Consider the following 20,266-nt stretch of genomic DNA (forward strand, 5'->3'; position numbering starts at 1 on the left):
CTGTGCGTCTCGATCGCTGTCCTTATTCTTTATAGAGTAGTAAATATTCCCGCTCTCCAACACAGCTGAAGTGTGGAAGTGAGCGCCAAGAAAGCGCGTGATTGTACCGGGGACCGAGGTCGAGCAGCAAGCAACAGCAACAAACAGCTCAGCAACGAAACAACCGCGACAAACCTCCCAGCCATCTTCACCAACCACAAACCACCTACCTCACAACATAATACAATGGCTGACGATAACAGCAAGCCAAATGCCGTCGAAGAAGAAGTAGTGGTACCACAGAAGACGGAGTCAGAACAACCAGAACAAGCGGAAGAGACAAAGTTAGAAGTGGCCGCTCCAGCAGTCGCGGACACTCAAGAAGTCACCACCCCCGAAGTTGCCAAAGTGGCAACACCTGAGCCAACGCCAGTAGCCGAAACAGTACCAGAAACTCCGGAAACTGCGGAGCCTAAGGATGCAACAGCGCCAACAGGCGTTTCGAAGGTAGAGCTGCCTGCAGAGCTAAAGACAGTCCACTCGTCGCCGCCACCGCGCGACTCTCCGCTTCAACAGGAAGACGACGCCCCCAAGGATCATCGTGAACGTGAGGAATTGCTCGATGATGCGATCACCTTCCTAGAAACCGGCAGCGTGCGCGACGCGCCGGTTAAGGAGAAGCAGGAGTTTCTGCAGGCAAAGGGGCTGACTGCCGCCGAGGCCCAGGACCTCATACTCAAGGTCCATGGAGCTGATGGAAATGGAAATGGGAATGGAAAGAGGAGGAGGAGATCGAAGGGCAAGGGGAAGACAGTAGTGAGCCAGAGTTCACAGGTAAGATTGCCCAAACCCGTATCTACAGGGCTGGTGATTGATTATAAAAGATTCAAGCACTTCCACCTCCCCCACCACCGCAGCAACAGCCAGTTCTTCAGATGCAGCCAACCCCTACAATCCTCACATATCCCGAATGGCTTGCGCCACCTCCGCCCGCAGGACCTCGTCCGCTGATGACTGGCGCAACACTCGTCAGCTCTCTATACCTCGGTGCTGCTACAGCGGCTACCGTCTACGGCGCGAATAAGTTTGTCGTTCAGCCTATGCTCGACGCATTGACGGCGGCACGTCTCGACTTGTCGGGAACGGTCAAGAAGAACCTCGACGAGCTCAACACCCGACTTCTCGAACTCGCTCCCGCGTCTTACATCGCCGGTAAGGGTCTGACGCGTCCCCGCGACGAGAATGAGGACTCCGACGCATCGTCCGATATCTCGGATCCGAGTGAGCTCTTCCACGTCGATGCGTTTACCCAGACCAATGCATCACTGTCCGGGCACGACGACGACGAGGCGGGTGGTGGGGCCATGACTCCGGACTCCAAGCTTGAGGAGTTGACGTCGCAGATGAAGGTGCTTGTCGAGAGCCATTCTGACGGGACCGATAACGAGCTCACTTTCCTGCTGGAGGATCTGACGAGCTACCTTGAGGGATTGACCTATGATTCGGCGGCGTCAAGCAACATCTTCGCCAGCAACTTCGGTGGATACGGCGGCAGCGACAAGGACAAGGATGACCCGATCTTGAAGGTCAAACAGGAGATCAGGAGCGTTAAGGGTGTGTTGTTGAACACGTAGGTTACCTCTCTTTGACCGGGCATATGGCACATGCTGACCGCACTACAGGAAGAACTTCCCGGCGTCTAGGTAGGAAGTCCGGCACAGTGAATATACAAATACAGATAGCAGCGAGTTCGAATTCAAGCGTTATGATACCGTGGAGAGCTATGGTTCTTCAGTCTTTGGGGTTAATTTGTATTATATGGGGGAAATATGAGAGCGACGATTTTACAGAAATATGAGAGCGAGCCTGGCCATCCTTCATGCGCGTGTATACCGGCAACATATGGACCAACCGTCTTTTAGCGGCAGGATCCACCGGTCCTTCGTTTCTCCGCTAGGACTGTTGATCCGCCTGTCGTGTGATGCCGAGATAACCATGATGAGGGTTCAAAACTGCTGAATCTGCCATAGTTATGACCCTCGGCGGGGAAGCTGCAGGCAGGGCCGAGGAGACCGCGGTACTTCTCGCAAACTATCACCGTTTTGGGGTTAAGTCGGCAGCGGGGAGGTGGGATGTCGTCTGTAGACTAGCAGTTTGTCACCGATCTGTATGGGATCGAGCACACAGATCTAGGGAAGAATTAGGTAAAGAAACGTGTTCACGATGTTGGTCATTTGTGTTTGTTAAGATTTAGGCAAAAATGGAGCTGGGCCTGACGAAAAGCAGGTACTCCTGCTAGCAATCTACAACCTATATTTGACTTGACTGTGCTTCACAGAAGAAAAAAGATCTATGAAACAACTCGGAAAGAGGACGGCGAGGCGAGATGCAGGTCAGCTTGCCTTCAGGTCATGGACTTGGAGTTTTTTTTTTCTCGTTCACTCATGCAGCTCCGGAGACCTAACCCCACGAAACCATTTGTGTGTCTCTCCCGGTTCCGGTTCCAAACCCTTTCAGCCGCCACCCACTACTCTAGTTACCCCACGTACTCTAGGTAAACCCTAGTGCGCGTTTGATAGGAAAACACCCGGAAATTCAAAGTCATCCCGCCAAGGTAGACAGAAGCACCTTTCCCACTACCACAACTACAACAGAGAGTCACCTTTCTCATTACAACAGGCATCGCTATCTTCTTCTCCTTCCTCGTCTTCGTCCTCTTTCTTGCACACGCATTCAATCTTCTCTGTCTACGGTTCTCCAAGTTCCTCACAGCTAGCGAAAATGTTGTCGACTGCCAGAACTGTTGTCGGAAAGTCGGCGAGGACCTCTGCCCTGAAGATGGTCGCTGCGTCCAGATCCGTGAGCACTTGGAGTCAGGTTCCCCAGGGTCCTCCGGTATGTTGTCGCTGCTTGATCTGGCCATGGAGACCATTGTGCTAACCAATTGACTTTGTAGGATGTGAGTATCTCCCCCGTCCCACCGGAAAAAGCTGTCTCTAAACTGTTGCCGTCGCTGTCGTTGGGATAGGCCATTCTAGGTATGAAACTCGTTCTGTGAATTGGTGAAGCTCGTACTCATTGGCGCAGGTATCACTGAGGCATTCAAGGCCGACAAATTTGAGAAGAAGATCAACCTCGGTTTGTCGCAATATCTATCACGTATGTCGACGTAGATGACTGAGTCATTGCAGGTGTCGGCGCCTACCGTGACGACAACGGCAAGCCATACGTCCTGCCTTCGGTTCGTGCCGCCGAGAAGCGCATCGTAGACAAGGTTCTCGACAAGGAGTACGCTGGCATCACCGGTGTACCTGCTTTCACCAAGGCCGCCGCCGTCCTCGCATACGGACAGAACAGCCCAATCCTCGACAACGTAGCAATCACCCAGTCCATCTCCGGAACCGGTGCTCTTCGTATTGCCGGCGCTTTCCTCGAGCGGTTCTACCCTCACACCAAGACTGTGTACCTGCCCAACCCCTCATGGGCGAACCACAAGGCCATCTTCGGCGCCTGTGGACTGGATGTGAAGAACTACAGCTACTACAACAAGGAAACTATTGGCCTTGACATTGATGGACTCTTGAGTGATATCAAGGATGCCCCCTCGAGCTCCATCTTCCTTCTCCACGCTTGCGCGCACAACCCCACAGGCATCGACCCCACTCCCGAGCAGTGGAGGGCCATCAGCGATGCCATCAAGGCTGGCGGGCACTTCCCGTTGTTTGACATGGCGTACCAGGGTTTCGCTTCGGGCGATACCAACACCGATGCGTATGCGCTGCGTTACTTTGTGGAGCAGGGCCACCACGTTGCGCTGTGTCAATCATTCGCCAAGAACATGGTTGGTACCCGGTTATCGTGGGAGATGTCTATGCGCTTATAGAGTATGCTAATATGATGATGCAGGGTCTCTACGGCGAGCGTGTCGGCGCCTTCTCTATCCTGGCTGAATCCGCCGAGGAGAAGAAGCGCATCGATTCGCAGATCAAGATCCTCGTTCGTCCGATGTACTCCAACCCTCCCGTACACGGAGCGCGCATTGCGTCTGAAATTCTCAACGACCAGGCCCTCAACAAGCAATGGCTCGGGGAGGTCAAGGAGATGGCCGACCGGATCATCACCATGAGGGCGGTCCTGAAGAACAGCCTCGAGGAGCTTGGCAGCAAGCACGATTGGTCCCACATCACTTCCCAGATTGGAATGTTCGCCTACACTGGCTTGACGCCTGAGCAGGTTGACACTCTTGCCAAGAAGGTGAGACCCACAGCATCGAATCCCGAGAAACTGCAAGCCCGTGCTGACACACATATAGTACTCCGTCTATGGAACCCGCGATGGCCGCATCTCGGTCGCCGGTATCACCAGCGGAAACGTAAAGTAAGTTACTCTATTACCATACTCGAAACCGGTCCAGTCCGCTAATGTGCATCCCCTTCTGCCTCACAGGTACCTCGCCGAGTCCATCCACAAGGTCACCCAATAGACAGTCCACAGTCCAAGCGGACATACTCCTCCCCTCTTAACGACGACGCCATCATTATTTCTTCTTCTTCTTTCTCTTTCATGATTCCTCATTCTTTTGTTTAAGCGGTTTCGGGTTTGGGAATGGGAAAAAAAATCTGTCTGTTCTTTTCTTCTTCTTTACTTCTGGTTTCTTCTTCTGGGTGTTTGTTTTTGGCGGCGACGGCGGCAGGGATAGAAGCTAGATGGAACCTGTAGCAGTGTAGCGTGTATCTACATACTCGAGCGTGTACTTTTATCATACATATGACAGCGGGCAGGTAGACGGAAATATATGTTGCTCCTCCTCCTGCATTCATATGCTTCATATGTACCCTGATTACGTGGATAGAGTGCCGTGCACTGCACTGCAGTGCAGTGTGCAGTGCAGTACAGTGCAGACTACATAACGCCAGTTGTTTTGCGATCATCGGGATTCGGGATTTGGGATTCGGGGGGATGGGCGAATGGAATGGTTGTGTTGCCGTGTTGTCGTGTGGTTTATAGTGATGTGCAGGGTGCTATAGATTAGATATGATGTGATATCTGCTTGCTCTATCTATCTATCCAAGTATGGAAGTCGACGTCAATGTCGACGTCGAGGGGTTTGTGCGGCGATCTTTTGCAGATTCCTACCAGCCTACGAAGCCAGGACGAGCTGATAATGGATCTGGATCGCGTCATACCGAAGGGATTTTGGCTGGCGCTGGTGGGATTGTCATTGGCCATTGGGTGACTGGTGGGGGGGGGGATCTCTGAAATCGAGGGGATGTGAGAATCTCTGGAATCGAGATCGGGGGATGGGTATGATATCGGTCAACTGGGAACTGGTGGGGCGCAAACGCTGGCCCGCTGTCACAACCGTCAGCTCCCCTGGGCGGAAGTATAATAGAGTATCAGATTATCGGCATCTCCGAGCAGCCAGCCACATGCCCTCGCCTCGAAGCCGTAGGGGGAGGATGGAGGAGGAGGAGGATACGCTGGCCCGCTGTCAGTTCCCTGTGTGGAAGTGTAATAGAGTAGAGTAGAGTATCGGCATATTCGAGCAGCTAGCCAGCCACACGCCCTCGCCCTCGCCACGCCCTCGTCTCGAAGTCGGAGGAGCAGGAGCATGGAGGAGGAGGGTACATGTGGGGACAAACGCTGGCCCGCTGGCCCGCTGTCAGTCCCCCTAGGTGGAAGTATAATAGAGTATCGGCATCGCCGAGCAGCCCGCCAGCCCCACGCTCTTGCTCGCTCCACGTGCGGTGCGGTGTCGGCAACGATAGGTACTCTGCTCTATGTTTCATAACAGTGTCCGGTAGACAACAGCTCTGGAGCTTCGGCTTCGTCAATAGGTAGAGTAGGCCTGGCTGGTTGTGGCATGGACGAAGAGATTCGGATGGCTGGGTGTATATATGGAAACGGGAGGAGCTCGGGTCGTGGGCTGTGGTTCGACCATACATACGAGCAGTGCTGGTGATCGTGGTGGTGGTCGTGGTGAGTCGGCCGTGGTGCGTTTCCTCTCCTCTCGACATTTTGGATCTTGGATCGTGGATCTGGGATCTCGGATCGTGGATCTTGATTCTTGCGGGCTTGCACCATGGATCGCGGGAGCTGAAGCTGGAGTTGGAGCTCAAGGTGGTGAGGGACCAGTGGCCGCTGGCCGCTGGCGAGAACGGAAGGGGGTGGAAGCTGGAAGCAGAGTGTCTGTCCTGCGGGAGTGTGAACCAGAGTATCTGCTTTTTGGGAGTGTCTGCTTGGTGCAAGTGTGGACGGTATTACGACAGATACCGAGCACAAGCAAGGAGCGCAAACAGAGGCGACACCGATGAGGAGTTGCTCCAATAGATTGATGGGACTCCGCGGAGGAGAAGAACAGGTTTATCCCATTCCTGTAGATGGATGCATCAGCAACAGGTCCGGAATTCGGATGTCTTCGCTCAGGCTGCCTACCACCACCACCGTAACCACCACAACCACCACAACCACCAAGGTACCTATCCATCCGGCTGGTTCCATTCCATTCCTCGCGTTGAAGTCCGTCCATACCGATGGGTAGGTATCCACTTTCTTGGTCGGGATCTGAGCATACGGTACATACCCGTCGGAAGGGATATTGGCGACGGGAACTCGGATTGAGGAGCTTCTGCGGAGGAGGAGGAGGATCAGGAGGAGGCTGGGCTGGGAGGGAGGGAAGGACGTTCAGACCGACTGGCACTGCTGTCCCTTTAACGCACCGTGCATACGAAGGCCTTATATGGACGTCCTACCGACGGATCCACAGAAGGCACGCCATATTGGGTAGCTTCTCACGGACGGAGAAGAGAGAGGCAGGCGGTCACCCCTGATCATGATCTCCGCAGTTTCCCCCCAGCCCAGCCCGTGCCGAAGACCACGAGCAGAGTAGGTAGGTAAGATGTAGAGTATGTATCTAACGCAGGCACGGAATTCCAGGGCCATGGCGGGCTTTCCAGCGTCTCCCGGGGGGGGGGGTGGGATGCATTGACGATTCTATGTAGGTATTCTACATCCTGCGATTCTACCACTACCGATATGTACTCCGGAGTAGGTACCTGCACCCGAGTCGGCCTTCACTCGGGAGGTCGAAGCCAGCGATCACGTGAGCATGCGCTGGTATTCACTCATGCAGATGCATCCAGCGCCGGCCGTACTGGAAGTAGAGTGAGTTAAGCAAGTACCTAAGTTACCTAGCTGGGCGGTACTTAGCTAGAGTACATTAGGTAGATGGCTGGGCACAGCTTCGACGTCGACTTCGCTGTCCGAGTCGATTCCGCCCCCCCCTCTCTCTTCCCTCCCTCCCCTTTTTTATTTCGCGCTCGAGTGTGGGATGGTGGGAGGGAGTTTCTTTTTCGGGCCGGTTACTCTATCGATTATCGTGCCGGGAGGGATGGAGGGAGGGGAGGGGACGGTTACGTATCAACAAGCGGGGTTGTATCTACCTTCCCTGACCGGCGGCGGCGCCTCGTTCTCGAACGTGCATGTGGTTCTGTCTGTGTTTGTGGATGATGTGCAAGTCTGGACCGCGCAGCCAGAGCCTCTCGGGATTTCTGACGTAGGCAAGGTTGATTGCATGACGACGGTGAGAGCAGGCGAGCAACGCGGACGGGGCGACGAAGGGCACAGTTGAAGGAGAGGCAGGCAGGCAGGCCAGGCGGATGGCAATGGGAATATAGCATCGATATCGCCGTAAACACCATTCCGACGGCCATCGCCGCTTCTTCTTCTTCTTCTTCTCGTCCTCCTGCTGATGTCGCCGCAGCTCCGGGAGCTCCTCCGACAAGCAGCACGCGTATAGCAGCGGCAGCAGCAGTAGTGGTCAGCCAGGCAGGCACCGAAAGCGAGAGAGAATCGAACAATCGAACAATCGAACAATCGACGAGGACGCTGAAGAAGAAGAATCGAACAATCGACGAGGAAGAAGAAGACCACCACCACCACCACCACCGCCGCCGCCGTCGCCGCAAACCTCCTCCTACTGCTCATCCGCTCTGCAAGTAGAGTAATCTATCCCCTCCGTCACAGGCGGACGGACAGACAGACAAAGCTCCTCCTCCTCCTCCCCCACCTCCTCCTTGTCCTCCTCCTCCTCTCCTCCTCCTTCTCCCTTCCGTCCCTCTCTTCGCCTCCCCATTCTTTCTCCCTGCCTTTCCTCCTCACCAGAGTAGTAGTCAGGCTACTTACTACCCACTCCTCCGACGCGACGTCCGCTATATCACCGCTACCCACTGCTACTGCTACCACCCCGCCTTAGCTCGCAACCCACCCCTCATCCTCCCCCGACGCCGTGCCGTTACCACGTTACTCGTCACTCAGCACGAGCGTGAGCCCAATTAAACCCGCCCTTCCCATCATCTAACCACCACCATCATCATCCACCACTATCACCCACCACCACTACCACCACTACCACCACTCACCACCACCACAGCCATCTACCACATCCACCATCCTCCTCCTCCACCACCACCCACTACCACCCTCCTCCTCCTTCTCCGCTTCCTCACCCACCCTCGCTCCCCCCCCCATTCCACCCTAAAACAAACCTTGGCGGAATTCACCTAACTCGTTCTACTCCGTTGTTTTTTCGATAAAGAAGAAATACATATATCACAAAACAAATCACGCTGTTGTCTGCCGTTCCCGCTCTCGCCAGAAAGCACAACAAACAACTCGGAAGCTACTCGGAAAGCGGTAAAGAGTGAACAGTAACCCAACACCTCCACCGCTACTTTTACCCCCCCTCCCCCCAAAAGGCCTCTAGATTCTCTGCTCGCCCGCTCTAGTCACGCTAGTCCCCCCGTCATCTGAGGGTTCGCTGTTGGGAATACCCGCTTGGTGTCACATCCACAGCATTCGACCGTCTTCGTTGTTTCCACAATACCATTCCCTACAAATAATCATCTGGCGACGAGGGCTGTCTTGCGTAGCAACAACCACCCCCACTCTCCCGCGACCCCACCAAGGCGAACCTCGACAACCACCCTTCTCTAGGAGACGAAACACCCCGACGAGCCTCTACTTTCCCAAAAAAAAGGCCCTGCCCGTTCCAATCTCCTTACTTCCTCGCTTGAACCCTCCACCCCTCCCCCCCCCCCTTCCACCGTTTCAAAACCCCGCTGCGGTCCGCTGCAGCTTCCCCGCCAACTCAACCACCACAACCACCGACAAGATGCCTCCCGCTGCCGATCCCCCGACCTCACCAACAGCTGCGGCTGCTCCGGTCGCTGCTCCTGAAAAGGTACGATCTGTATGCTCCTGCAATGCTCCTCCTCCTCCTACTTCTCCTCGTCCTCGTCCTCCTCCTCCCCTCTCACCCTCCTCCTCCTCCTCCCCTCTCACCTTCCTCCTCCTCTTCGTCGTCGCTGTCATAGTCGGGAATGTCGGGATGTTTATGTTGACTTGTGGTCCGTAAGGCGTTGGTGGTCGAAGAAATTATAGACATGGCCACATTTGAGCAGATCCGCGAGATGGACGACGAAGGAAGCGACGAGTTCAGCCGTGCGATCGTAACCGGCTTCTTGGATCAGGCGAGAGAGACATTTGACCAGATGGACACCTCCATGTCAGTGCATTCCCCACCTCGACTCGTCCGAGCTTTGTTTCCGAATTTGATTACTGACTCACCTGAAACAACAGCCAGAAGAAGGACTTGGAGCAGCTGTCCTCGTTGGGCCACTTCCTTAAAGGCTCGTCAGCTACGCTCGGTCTCGTCAAGATCAAGGACTATTGCGAAAAGGTGCAGCATTTCGGAGAAAACAAGGATGAGACCGGTACTCTCCACGTTCCCGACAACGAGAAGTGTCTGAGCGCCATTGCGAAGGCGTTGAAAGGCATGCGCGATGAGTACGAGAAGGTGGTGCAGTTCTTTGATGAGGTGTATCCTCCTGAGGAAGAGGCTTGATGCGTTTGTTGAAAGTGTACAGCTTTTTGTTTGTTGCTTTCTTCATGGCGTATTGTTGTATTGCTTTTCTTCTCTTTCTCCCCCCGCCTGTTCTGGGTTTTCTTTGCATCATGAAGTGCTCTGTTCAAAGGGAATCGTTAGAACTACATCATGAGTCCTAATGGTTACATGCTTCACATACTCGAGGGGATTTCTCGTGGGGACCTAATGTCTTCTTTTTCTTTTCTTCCTCCTCCTCTTCTCTTCTTCTTCCTTGTCTTCTTCTTCCGATCCGTTCGTCTACTCATCCCTTCACCTGGGTCCCTGTTGTCCTTGTGGGTGCACCTTATTGTTCCTGTTCACTCTTGGGTCTGCTTTCACTTCTTTCGGATGGGCTGGGCTACCTCCCATATCACCGACCTACCTACCTTATCACACCTTTCCCCTTTACCTGCTATCTCCACTTCCATATGCGCGCACGGGGTTGTTCCTTTTTTGCTTTGCTTTCCTTTTTATTTTTATTTTGGGGGGTGGGGCAAGGAGGTTTGGTTTGGTCTGGTTGGATGGTTCAGGGTGCTGGTTTGCATACCGCAGTAGACTTTTTTTTTCTTCCTCTGTATGTGAAAATGTTTCCTTTTTGATATGTATTCTTTTTTTTTGATTATGTTCTTTTTTTCGATGATGCTGTGCTGGTGATGCACGGGTGCTGAAAGTTGAAACGCTCTGCTCACTGGGTTATGATGTGCCTATGCCTATCTGCCGTAGTACGGTACGTTCGCCATCAAGTCAAGTCAAGTTAAAAACCTCCTACATAAGACCTCTAGGATGGTTGAGTTGGAACTGGGGAACTGGGGGGAACACAATGAATGAAAATGGAATGAGTGCTTTGTTGAACTGTAGGAATATATTTTCTTTTTTTTTTTTACTTTTTCGGTGATGGTGATACCGTGATGGTTGTGATGATGCTGATGATGATACTGCCGAGCCCCTTCCCTTTCCTATCCTTTCCTTCTTTCACTTCCTTTCCTTTTTTTTCTCGTGCTGGTGGTGGTGAAAGGATGGATGGGAAGAGGGGTAAGGATGGCATGGATGGATGGCATGGATGGCATGGGCGGCATGGATGGCATGGGATGGGTACGTCACACATGGATGTGCGGATGGGATGGCGGTGGAGAAGGGGCACCTCCTCGCTCCTCCATGGGCGGTTACTCTACCCTACAGCCTAGGGCCTAGGTGGGGAGAGCGAGAGCTAGGCGATGGTGGTTGTGGGTTGGGGCCGTGTTTTCCCGTTTTCCCGTGCGCGTGTGCGTTGAATAATTGGGATTCGTGATGGGGCCGGTTGAAGAGGGGATGGTGGTGTTGCTGGTGGTGGTGTTGCTGGTGGTGGTGGTGGTGGTGGTGGTGGTGGGAAGTCTCTGTATTTCTGCCGTTTACAGTCGTATGGTGCATTCATTGTGTAGGTATTGCGGGGCATGATAACATGATAAGTTTCTATATACTTCTCAGATAGATACTTGGATAGATACCTAGACAAATGGATAGACAGATGGATGTATGGATGTATATGGACAGATGGGTATGGATGAACGGATAGATGTGGATGGATAGGTGGATGGATGCACGAACGAATAGATGGATAGATGTGACTGGACGAATCGATGTTCGCATCACAACCCGGGAATTGTGGAAACTGAGTGGGATGGGCGGTAGATTCTGGTAGATTCTGCGGTAGATGTAGTGTACTGTGCTATACGATATCGCCATCGATATCGATATTCGATACCGGGAAGCCTTCGACGCAGTGATCGCGGTAGGTTAGGTATGATGTAGGTCGGTACGTGTATCGTGAGATCATGAGGTGGGGCCCAGGGCCCCTTCGATCTCATCTCTTCCGTCCACCGGGCTTGCATCCCCGCGATTCTACACGCTGCATGCGCACTCGCGCGGCGGCGGCTATGTACGGTAGAGTAGAGTACCGGTATGCATGCATAATGAATGGAGGTATGGCTTCCCCGAGGCTTCCAGAGTCCAGACATGTTTCATTTCATTCCGTTCCGGGGATGGGAGTGGAGGGGGATGGGAGGGCAAGGGAGGGGAGGGTAGGGTGAGGGGACGAGGAGGGGGGGGAAGGCAACTGTGACTCCCAAACCCATCCATCCATCCCGCACCGGGTGTCGCAGCTCGCTCTCTGACGTCAAAAACGGCCGGATCATCAGGTCCAGACCGATCCGTTGCACTTCTAGGCCTCCCCCTTCTCCCCGTTCTCCCTTTCGTTGTCGTCGTCGTACCGCCGGCAGGAGGCATTTCGCTGGAGTTACAGCTGGTTGGTTGGTTGGTTGGTTGGCCGGTTGGTGGGTTGCACGAGCACGTCAAAGGCCGAAGACGGAGAGGCCAGGGCCGGGATGGGCCAGGGTGGACTAGGGCCAGCCCGTCTTGTCTTGCCCGTCTTCAGCTGGCGAACTACCCCCTCCCCTCCCCTCCCATTCCACTCCGCACTCCCCTCCCACTCCACTGCCCCTCCATCACCCTACGGCGCCTAAGGCGCTTACTCGGCTGCCCCCCCCATCCACCTCTTCCGCCCCCCCTCCCCCGTTCCCCCTCCCGGGACCTTCCCTTCCCTCCGCTCCACTCCACTTGCGTCATCGCGCAGCGTTCGAGACCTGAGTGGCCGCATCGAATCCGTCGATCCCTACTTTTTTTTTATCTTTTTTTTTTTTTTTTTTGCTCGTGTCAGGTGCAGCTAGCGGGGAAGGGGAATGGGAATGAGGGGTGGAGTGGAATCGGCGGGATTTGGCGGTTGCTTTTTTGTTCATGTGGATTCCGGGTGGAATGGGGATGGATGGGGACGGATGGAGGGGATAGATGGGGAAGGGACGGGAGGGGGCTTGGGGCGGGTGAGTGAGTCGGAGAGGCGCGGGGGATCTTGGTGCGGGGATGTCTGCTCGGGCTTGTACTTCCGTCCGCTTCGACTCCGCCAGCCACGTCAACCGTGTAGGTACGAACCCGTACCTCGGCGAAGCTCTTGCACTGATCCATCCGTCCGCTCGGCGGGTTCGGGAATCGAGTGACGCTCTGTGTACACATGAATGCATGCAGCCGTCGCACAGTTGCCTGCCTACATACCTCCCTGCCGTCGTACATACATGAGGCAGCAGGCAGGCAGGCGGCGGGCCGGGGGTGAGGAGAGAAGAGAGAAGGGGGGGCAGATGAGGGGGAATCTGCGAGGGGAAGATATAGCTCCTCCGCTATGTGTGCATGTTTGCTCTACCCAACTAGGGTTGCGCTGCTCTTCTGCGGATATGCTGCCGGCCGAGGCTTGTATGGCTGAGCACGCGACAACTCAGAGTTAGATATATAGCGGGCCTAGCGTCGGACAGTTGCTCCAAACGATCCGAACGGAGAATTATTGCTAAGGCGGGTGCACGCTTTGTCTCGATTCTGATGGAGCGGGAAATATAGTGGGGGACTCCTGGTCGCGATGTAGTGGGACATTTGTGGAAAAATCGAATTTAATTACAAAACGGGTAATAAATAGCGATTTTGAGATTTTTTTTAGCAAAAAATGGCATTTTTAATTCCCTTTTCGGCCTATTTAGTCCACATTTCAGCCTATTATGGTCCTTAACTCACCCGATCGGGCTGTCCATGGGTTCGGGCACACTCAATGATGCTTATGTAATTCAAAATGGCCGTGATATGTGGCTCATATGTGGCTCATATGTGGCTTCTTGAGCTAGCACCTTCCTAATCCGGAATAGGGCAGGGGCTTGGGGGTTAGGAGAGGTACATTCGGGGGAGCGCCCCACCAAAATCACTTTTTTTTCTAAATTCAAAGGAAAATCAACCACGCTTTCTAAAATTTAAAACTCGTGATTGAATGAATCAAAATACCATGATCTATCGACTAATAACGAGCGTTAAGAATTTGGTGTGGTTTTGGGGGAGGAGATAGGTGTCAAAGTTGGGGGTGTTTTTGCATCGGGACTAGGCGTCCCCCACCATAATTGTAGAGTAGGACAAGAGGAGAAGATGTGAGGGGTGGTGGGTGGTGGGGTGGGTGTTCGTGGATAAGTAGGTGAGCAAGTACTTGTGTATACCATGAGGTGTTGAGCGTGCGTGAATTCGAAAGGCATGTGCATGGGAGTAATCCACTCTGTGGTAGAGAGAGTACATATCATACCGTACCTACGGTAGGTACTCTAGATACTTTACCATACCACTCCGCCGTTTGTAGCATGTACCGCCACGCAGTGCAATAAACGCCTTTACCCAGCTGTCTCGGGAACGAAAAGCGCCCTCCCTGCCACGGTAAAGTGCGCACCTTATATGTACGTACCGGTACCGTATCCGCTGTCAGGTGGCTTATCTCTGTCACAATGAAAAGAAGGGAAGGGAAACTTCCCTTCGCGGCTCGCCCGTCGGCCCTGCGTCAGATGTTCCGGGCTGCGAGTCGAGCACGACATCCCGGAGGAGGGGGGGCATCCCTCATGGTCCACGGCCAATCCTGTACGGTTTTGTTACCACGGGAGGAGTACGACAAGGCAGGGTCTTCGCAGGCCACGCTGGATGGGTAAGTATGATCGCAGTCGAGTGTTTCTCGCTTGGATTGCCGCAGCCTAGATACCTTCGGTACTCCATAAGTAAGAGTACCTTAGGTAGGTGGTACATAAAGGGCTCGGTGGAGGGGTAGGTCAGCAAGTAGTGGTCAACTACGGCCGGCGGCGCGGCGCCCCCCGACGGGCGGGGATGACCGCTGCCAGGAAGCTCTCCACAGCACAGCTTACTAACCGCCTGTCGTGCGGGGGAGTCAGTCGCAGAATGAAGAAGGAGCGTCCCAGCAGCCTGAAGAAGAAGTCTACCCAGTACGCATGCGGTACTACCTAGCAGAAGCTCTTACTCGATAGCTACCTATCAGATTCACCATGCTGAACTTATCGATAGAGATACTTACCCACCTACCTACTTGACTTATCTGGAGGATGAAGGAAAAAGAAAGCAACGCGGTTCCCCCGTCTCCAGCCGGAGCTCCCCTTCGGCACCGGCACCGGTTCGCGCCGCCGCCGTCATTCGCAATTGAACGGCATTTGCTAATGCAATCCGTGTGGCGGCCACCGCGTCGGTAAGGCTGGCGCCGTCTTCGTGATGGTTTATAGGTAATCAGTAAAGCCTCGCGGCCTGTCACGGCTTCTCAGATGTCAGTGGCAATATACATACTCAAGTAAATAGAAACCCTGAGACCGACACCCGAGAAGATCGTCGTTGCAGACATCTACAGATATCCAGGCACCTACAAATCTACTTAGGTACCTTCCCACCTACCTATAGCTCTCTCATCCCACCTACCTGTTTTCACCCAGTTCCCGAACGCGGGAGGCGATATCTACTCTACCTATAGGTATAGAAGTACTTACATATCTGCTTGCTTAGCTACCGTATAGCACCACGACACCCCTCACGAGTCACCGGTAGCTTGGGATCCTTGATTGGTCCCTTATCGATTACTATAGTTACCAGCTGCATCCACAGCATAGCGGCGTGTGCCACCACTGGTCCACCATCAGCCCTCAACCTACAATCCAACTACTCGCATTCTCACCTCCAGAACCGTCTCTACTCCATCACGAAACACACGGAAGAAACCTAAAACCCATGGCACCAGGCGTCGTCGTCGTCGCGAGCCCGGAACCGGCGGTGGCGAAGGAGGGGTTCTCGGCCCTGGCATCGGTCGTGGCCGATTGGGACGACACCTTACGCTTCTACCTCAACGGAACAAAGGTCGAGATCGATACCATCGACCCGGAGGTCACGCTGCTCGAGTACCTGCGAGGTATCGGATTGACGGGGACGAAATTGGGGTGCGCGGAGGGCGGCTGCGGTGCTTGTACTGTGGTGCGTATCTATCAATCCACCCACATGCCGATAGTGATGGTAGCAATTCCTGGCTTGGGGAGTGGGGGGCTGACGATGTCGAACTTGTCCGTGCCAGGTCGTTTCGCAATACAACCCCACGACGAAGAAGATATACCACGCCTCGGTCAATGCGTGTTTGGCGCCGCTGGTCAGTGTCGACGGAAAGCATGTCATCACCGTGGAGGGAATCGGCAACACGGCCAAGCCGCATCCCGTGCAGGAGCGGATCGCAAAGATGCACGGATCCCAATGTGGCTTCTGTACGCCGGGAATAGTAATGGTGAGTCGGACCGCGGCTCGGGGCGGGGCGTGGAGCTGAGGGTGGCAGGTACTGACATGGCGTTGCGCAGAGTCTATATGCCCTCGTGCGGAATAACCCCGAACCTACCGAAACCGATGTCGAAGAGGCGTTTGATGGAAACCTGTGCAGGTGTACGGGCTACAGACCTATACTTGACGCAGCGCAGACATTCAGCACCTCCTCCAGCACCCCCAAGAAGGCATGCGGCCCTTCGGACGGAGGATGCTGCATGCAGGGCAAAGACGGGGAGCCGCCAGCGGGCTGCTGCAAGAATAAAATCGCAGAGGCGCCCATCACGAAGAAGTTCACACCGCCGGGATTCATCGAGTACAATCCCGAGACCGAGTTGATATTCCCCTCGGCGCTGCGAAAACACGAGTTCAAGCCGCTGGCTTTCGGAAATAAGAGGAAGAAGTGGCTGAGGCCCATGACGCTAGAGCAGCTGCTGCAGCTCAAGGCGGCGCTGCCGTCGGCAAAGATCATTGGCGGTTCCTCGGAGACCCAAATCGAGATCAAGTTCAAGCATATACAGTACACGGTGTCGGTGTATGTCGGCGATATTCCAGAATTGAAGGGGTTCTCATTCGAGGATGAGTATCTATCGATTGGCGGGAACATCACCCTCACCGATCTCGAGGCTGTTGCAAGACAGGCGATCGAGAAATATGGAGCGGCGAAGGGACAACCTTTCAAAGCTATTCTCAAGCAGCTTGAGTATTTTGCTGGACGGCAGATCAGGAACGTGGGCACGCCCGCAGGAAACCTTGCTACCGCGTCTCCCATCTCCGATCTCAATCCGGTTTTCCTGGCCACGAACAGCACCATCATCACGAAAAGCCTCGAGAAGGAAACCATGATTTCCATGGGCGAGTTTTTCAAGGGATACAGGATGACTGCCCTCCCGATAGATGCTGTTATTGCGGAGATTAGAATACCTGTAGCCAAGGAGAAAGGCGAATACCTGCGTGCATACAAACAATCAAAGCGGAAGGACGACGACATCGCCATTGTCACCGCCGCCTTACGGGTATCGCTCGACGATGCAGGGCTGGTGGAGTCCGTGAACTTCGCATACGGAGGTATGGCACCGACAACCGTCCAGGCCAAAAAGACAATGGAGTTCCTGGTGGGCAAAGAATGGGGCAGCTTAGAGGTCCTCGAGGGCGCTATGAATGCCTTGGAACAAGACTTCCCCTTGAGCTACGGAGTCCCGGGTGGAATGGCTGTCTACAGGAAATCACTCGCTTTTGGATTCTTCTACCGATTCTGGCACGACACGGTTGCAGATGTCAAGGGCACCAGCTCCGAGGCGGATGATCTTGTGTCCGAGATCTCGAGAGGCATCTCTTCCGGCAAGCGGGATCACGACACTGCTCAGGCCTATAAAAAGCGTGTCATCGGACAGTCAAAGGAGCATGTTGCCGCCATGAAACAGGTGACCGGTGAAGCGCAGTACACCGATGACCTTCCCCGGGCCGTGAACGAGCTCTACGGCGCTCTCGTGCTGAGTACCAGGGCCCACGCAAAACTCCTCAGCGTCGACAGTACCCCTGCCCTGGAGCTTCCTGGCGTTGTGTCTTACGTGGATCACACCGACCTGCCATCGCCGGAGGCGAATTGGTGGGGTGCGCCAATGTGCGACGAGGTTTTCTTCGCGATCGATGAGGTCTTTACCGCGGGCCAGCCCATCGGGATGATCCTCGGCGAGACGCAGGAAGCAGCTGCCGCTGGTGCTCGTGCGGTAAGAATCGAATACGAAGAGCTCCCGGCAATTTTCACCATCGAGGAGGCAATCGAGCAGGAGAGTTTCTTCCAGCACTACCGGTACATCCGGCGTGGTGATCCGATCGAGGAGGCTATGGCCAAGGCGGATCACGTCTTCAGTGGAGTGGCGAGGATGGGCGGACAGGAACATTTCTACCTAGAGACTCAAGCCGTCGCTGTCATCCCCAAGCCCGAGGGCGGTGAAATTGAAGTGTGGAGCAGCACGCAGAATCCGACCGAGACACAGACGTACGTTGCGCAGGTCTGCGGTGTTCCGGCCAACAGGGTCGTCGCCAAGGTGAAGCGTCTGGGAGGTGGTTTCGGAGGAAAGGAGACCAGGTCAATTCAGCTTGCCGGTATCACTGCCCTTGCTGCAAAGAAGGTCAAACGTCCCGTCCGATGTATGCTCAACCGAGACGACGATATCGCCACATCCGGTATGCGGCATCCATTCTTGGGCCACTGGAAGGTCGGAGTCATGAACAGTGGAAAGATCGTTGCCCTGGATGCAGAGGTTTTCTGTAATGCGGGGTGGACGCAAGATCTCTCCGCCGCTGTCTCGGATCGTGCCTTGTCGCATATCGACAATTGCTATAATATCCCCAATGTCGACGTGCGAGGACGGCCGTGCAAGACCAATACGGTATCGAATACAGCATTCCGCGGATTCGGTGGGCCTCAGGGAATGTTTATCGCCGAGTCGTACATGGAAGAAGTGGCAGATCGATTGGATATTCCCGTTGACAAGCTGAGGGTAAGATTACTTGTGTGATATGTATGGAAATGGGAGCTGACTTGTTAAAAAAAGGAAATAAACTATTACCATGAGGGCGATCTGACGCATTTCAACCAAAAGCTGGTGGACTACCACGTTCCTCTGATGGTTAACCAGATCAAAGAAGAGGCCGACTTTGATGCTCGTCGACAAGCCGTCGACGAGTTCAACAAGACCCACAAGTGGAAGAAGAGGGGCTTGTCCTTGATTCCCACCAAGTTTGGAATCAGTTTTACTGCTCTCTTCCTCAACCAGGCCGGTGCTTTGGTGCATATCTATCACGATGGCTCGGTGCTCGTGGCGCACGGCGGTACTGAGATGGGTCAAGGGTTGCACACCAAGATGACTATGGTGGCCGCGGAAACCCTCGGTATCTCTATGGACGATGTCTTCATCTCGGAGACGGCAACAAACACCGTCGCCAACACATCCTCCACCGCCGCTTCGGCCTCGAGTGATCTCAACGGCTACGCCATCCACAACGCCTGCGTCCAACTCAACGAGCGCCTCCAGCCCTACCGCGAAAAGCTCGGCCCGGACGCCACCATGAAGGACCTCGCCAAAGCCGCCTACTTTGACCGTGTGAACCTCAGTGCCAACGGCTTCTACAAGACACCGGACATCGGCTACACGTGGGGTCCCAACGTCGGGCTGATGTACTTCTACTTCACGCAAGGCGCGGCGATCGCCGAAGTCGAAATCGACACCCTAACCGGCGACTGGACGTGCTTGCGCGCCGACATCAAGATGGACATCGGCCGCAGCATCAACCCGGCCATCGACTACGGCCAGATCGAGGGCGCATTCATCCAGGGGCAGGGCCTGTTCACCACCGAGGAGATGCTGTGGCTGCGGAACACCGGCAACATCGCCACCAAGGGGCCCGGCACATACAAGATCCCCGGCTTCAGAGACATCCCGCAGGTGTTCAACGTCAGCTTCCTCAAGGACGTCGAGTGGAAAAACCTGCAGACCATCCAGCGCAGTAAGGGCGTCGGCGAGCCGCCGCTGTTCATGGCCAGCGCCGTGTTCTTTGCCATCAGGGACGCGCTGAAGGCGGCGAGAAGGGAGCATGGCTGCCACGAGCTGCTGTCACTCGTTTCCCCCGCCACCCCGGAGAGGATCCGTCTGTCGTGCGCTGACGATATCGTCAAAAGGAGCTATGTCAAGCCGGAGGAGGGCGAGAAGGGATGGTTCATGCAGATCTGAGCGTGTGTTGTGTGTGTTGTGTTGTCTGGTTTTGTTGGGTACATACCAGGTACCTATCCTATTGGGAGTTCTTGGATTTTGTTGTCTCGCTCGTTCGCTGCTACTGCTGCTGCTGGTGGGCTGTGGGGTTTGTCATCGTTATGTACTTGTGTAGGTAGTATGGTGTTTGCTAGATATATCAATTGCTGTTTGTTTGTTTGACATCGCTGGTGACAGGTACTTAGGTGCTTAATTATACGTGTGACTTTTTCTCCTCTTGTAGATGAGCCGTAACTATCTCACTCATCTCGTGCGACCAGATCCGAGGGTGCGAATTTCAGCGTTACGAATGAGGACTGAATGGTGGGTGATGTTTATGGATAGTGGGTGGGGGTTGAAGCATCAACTCAATTATGATACTTCGAGCAATCTCACATTCTACATCAACATCCACGACCATCATCAC

The 20,266-nt window shown here is 54.4% G+C and overlaps 5 protein-coding genes across 5 annotated transcripts; 4 read left to right on the plus strand and 1 right to left on the minus strand.

Moving 5' to 3' along the window:
* The first annotated feature begins 87 nt into the window (after positions 1-87).
* BZA05DRAFT_389703 (peroxisomal membrane anchor protein conserved region-domain-containing protein) lies at positions 88-1,849 on the plus strand. The gene is made up of 3 exons (XM_051482802.1): positions 88-813; positions 864-1,609; positions 1,662-1,849. The coding sequence occupies exons 1-3, from the start codon at positions 226-228 to the stop codon at positions 1,684-1,686; spliced, it is 1,359 nt and encodes a 452-aa protein (XP_051342024.1). The 5' UTR covers positions 88-225; the 3' UTR covers positions 1,687-1,849.
* Positions 1,850-2,307: 458 nt separating this feature from the next.
* BZA05DRAFT_389708 (mitochondrial putative aspartate aminotransferase) lies at positions 2,308-4,778 on the plus strand. Its single transcript, XM_051482803.1, has 7 exons — positions 2,308-2,593; positions 2,659-2,878; positions 3,067-3,117; positions 3,171-3,820; positions 3,886-4,233; positions 4,292-4,356; positions 4,426-4,778. The coding sequence occupies exons 2-7, from the start codon at positions 2,761-2,763 to the stop codon at positions 4,460-4,462; spliced, it is 1,269 nt and encodes a 422-aa protein (XP_051342025.1). The 5' UTR covers positions 2,308-2,593; positions 2,659-2,760; the 3' UTR covers positions 4,463-4,778.
* Positions 4,482-5,094, minus strand: BZA05DRAFT_218249 (uncharacterized protein). The gene has a single exon (XM_051479683.1). The coding sequence runs from the start codon at positions 4,908-4,910 to the stop codon at positions 4,563-4,565; it is 348 nt and encodes a 115-aa protein (XP_051342026.1). The 5' UTR covers positions 4,911-5,094; the 3' UTR covers positions 4,482-4,562.
* A 4,057-nt stretch (positions 5,095-9,151) lies between these two features.
* On the plus strand, positions 9,152-9,883 carry BZA05DRAFT_442496 (putative histidine phosphotransferase HPT1p; the record flags this gene model as incomplete). The annotated part of the gene is made up of 3 exons (XM_051486756.1): positions 9,152-9,220; positions 9,396-9,544; positions 9,619-9,883. The coding sequence occupies 3 exons, from the start codon at positions 9,152-9,154 to the stop codon at positions 9,881-9,883; spliced, it is 483 nt and encodes a 160-aa protein (XP_051342027.1).
* Positions 9,884-15,321: 5,438 nt separating this feature from the next.
* On the plus strand, positions 15,322-20,064 carry BZA05DRAFT_218395 (Molybdopterin-binding domain of aldehyde dehydrogenase-domain-containing protein). The gene is made up of 4 exons (XM_051479685.1): positions 15,322-15,751; positions 15,849-16,052; positions 16,123-18,591; positions 18,646-20,064. The coding sequence occupies exons 1-4, from the start codon at positions 15,512-15,514 to the stop codon at positions 19,819-19,821; spliced, it is 4,089 nt and encodes a 1,362-aa protein (XP_051342028.1). The 5' UTR covers positions 15,322-15,511; the 3' UTR covers positions 19,822-20,064.
* The last annotated feature ends 202 nt before the right edge of the window (positions 20,065-20,266 follow it).

Source organism: Tricharina praecox (genome assembly GCF_024521635.1).
Source record: "Tricharina praecox strain CBS 144465 chromosome Unknown BZA05scaffold_5, whole genome shotgun sequence".
Lineage (NCBI taxonomy): Eukaryota > Fungi > Ascomycota > Pezizomycetes > Pezizales > Pyronemataceae > Tricharina > Tricharina praecox.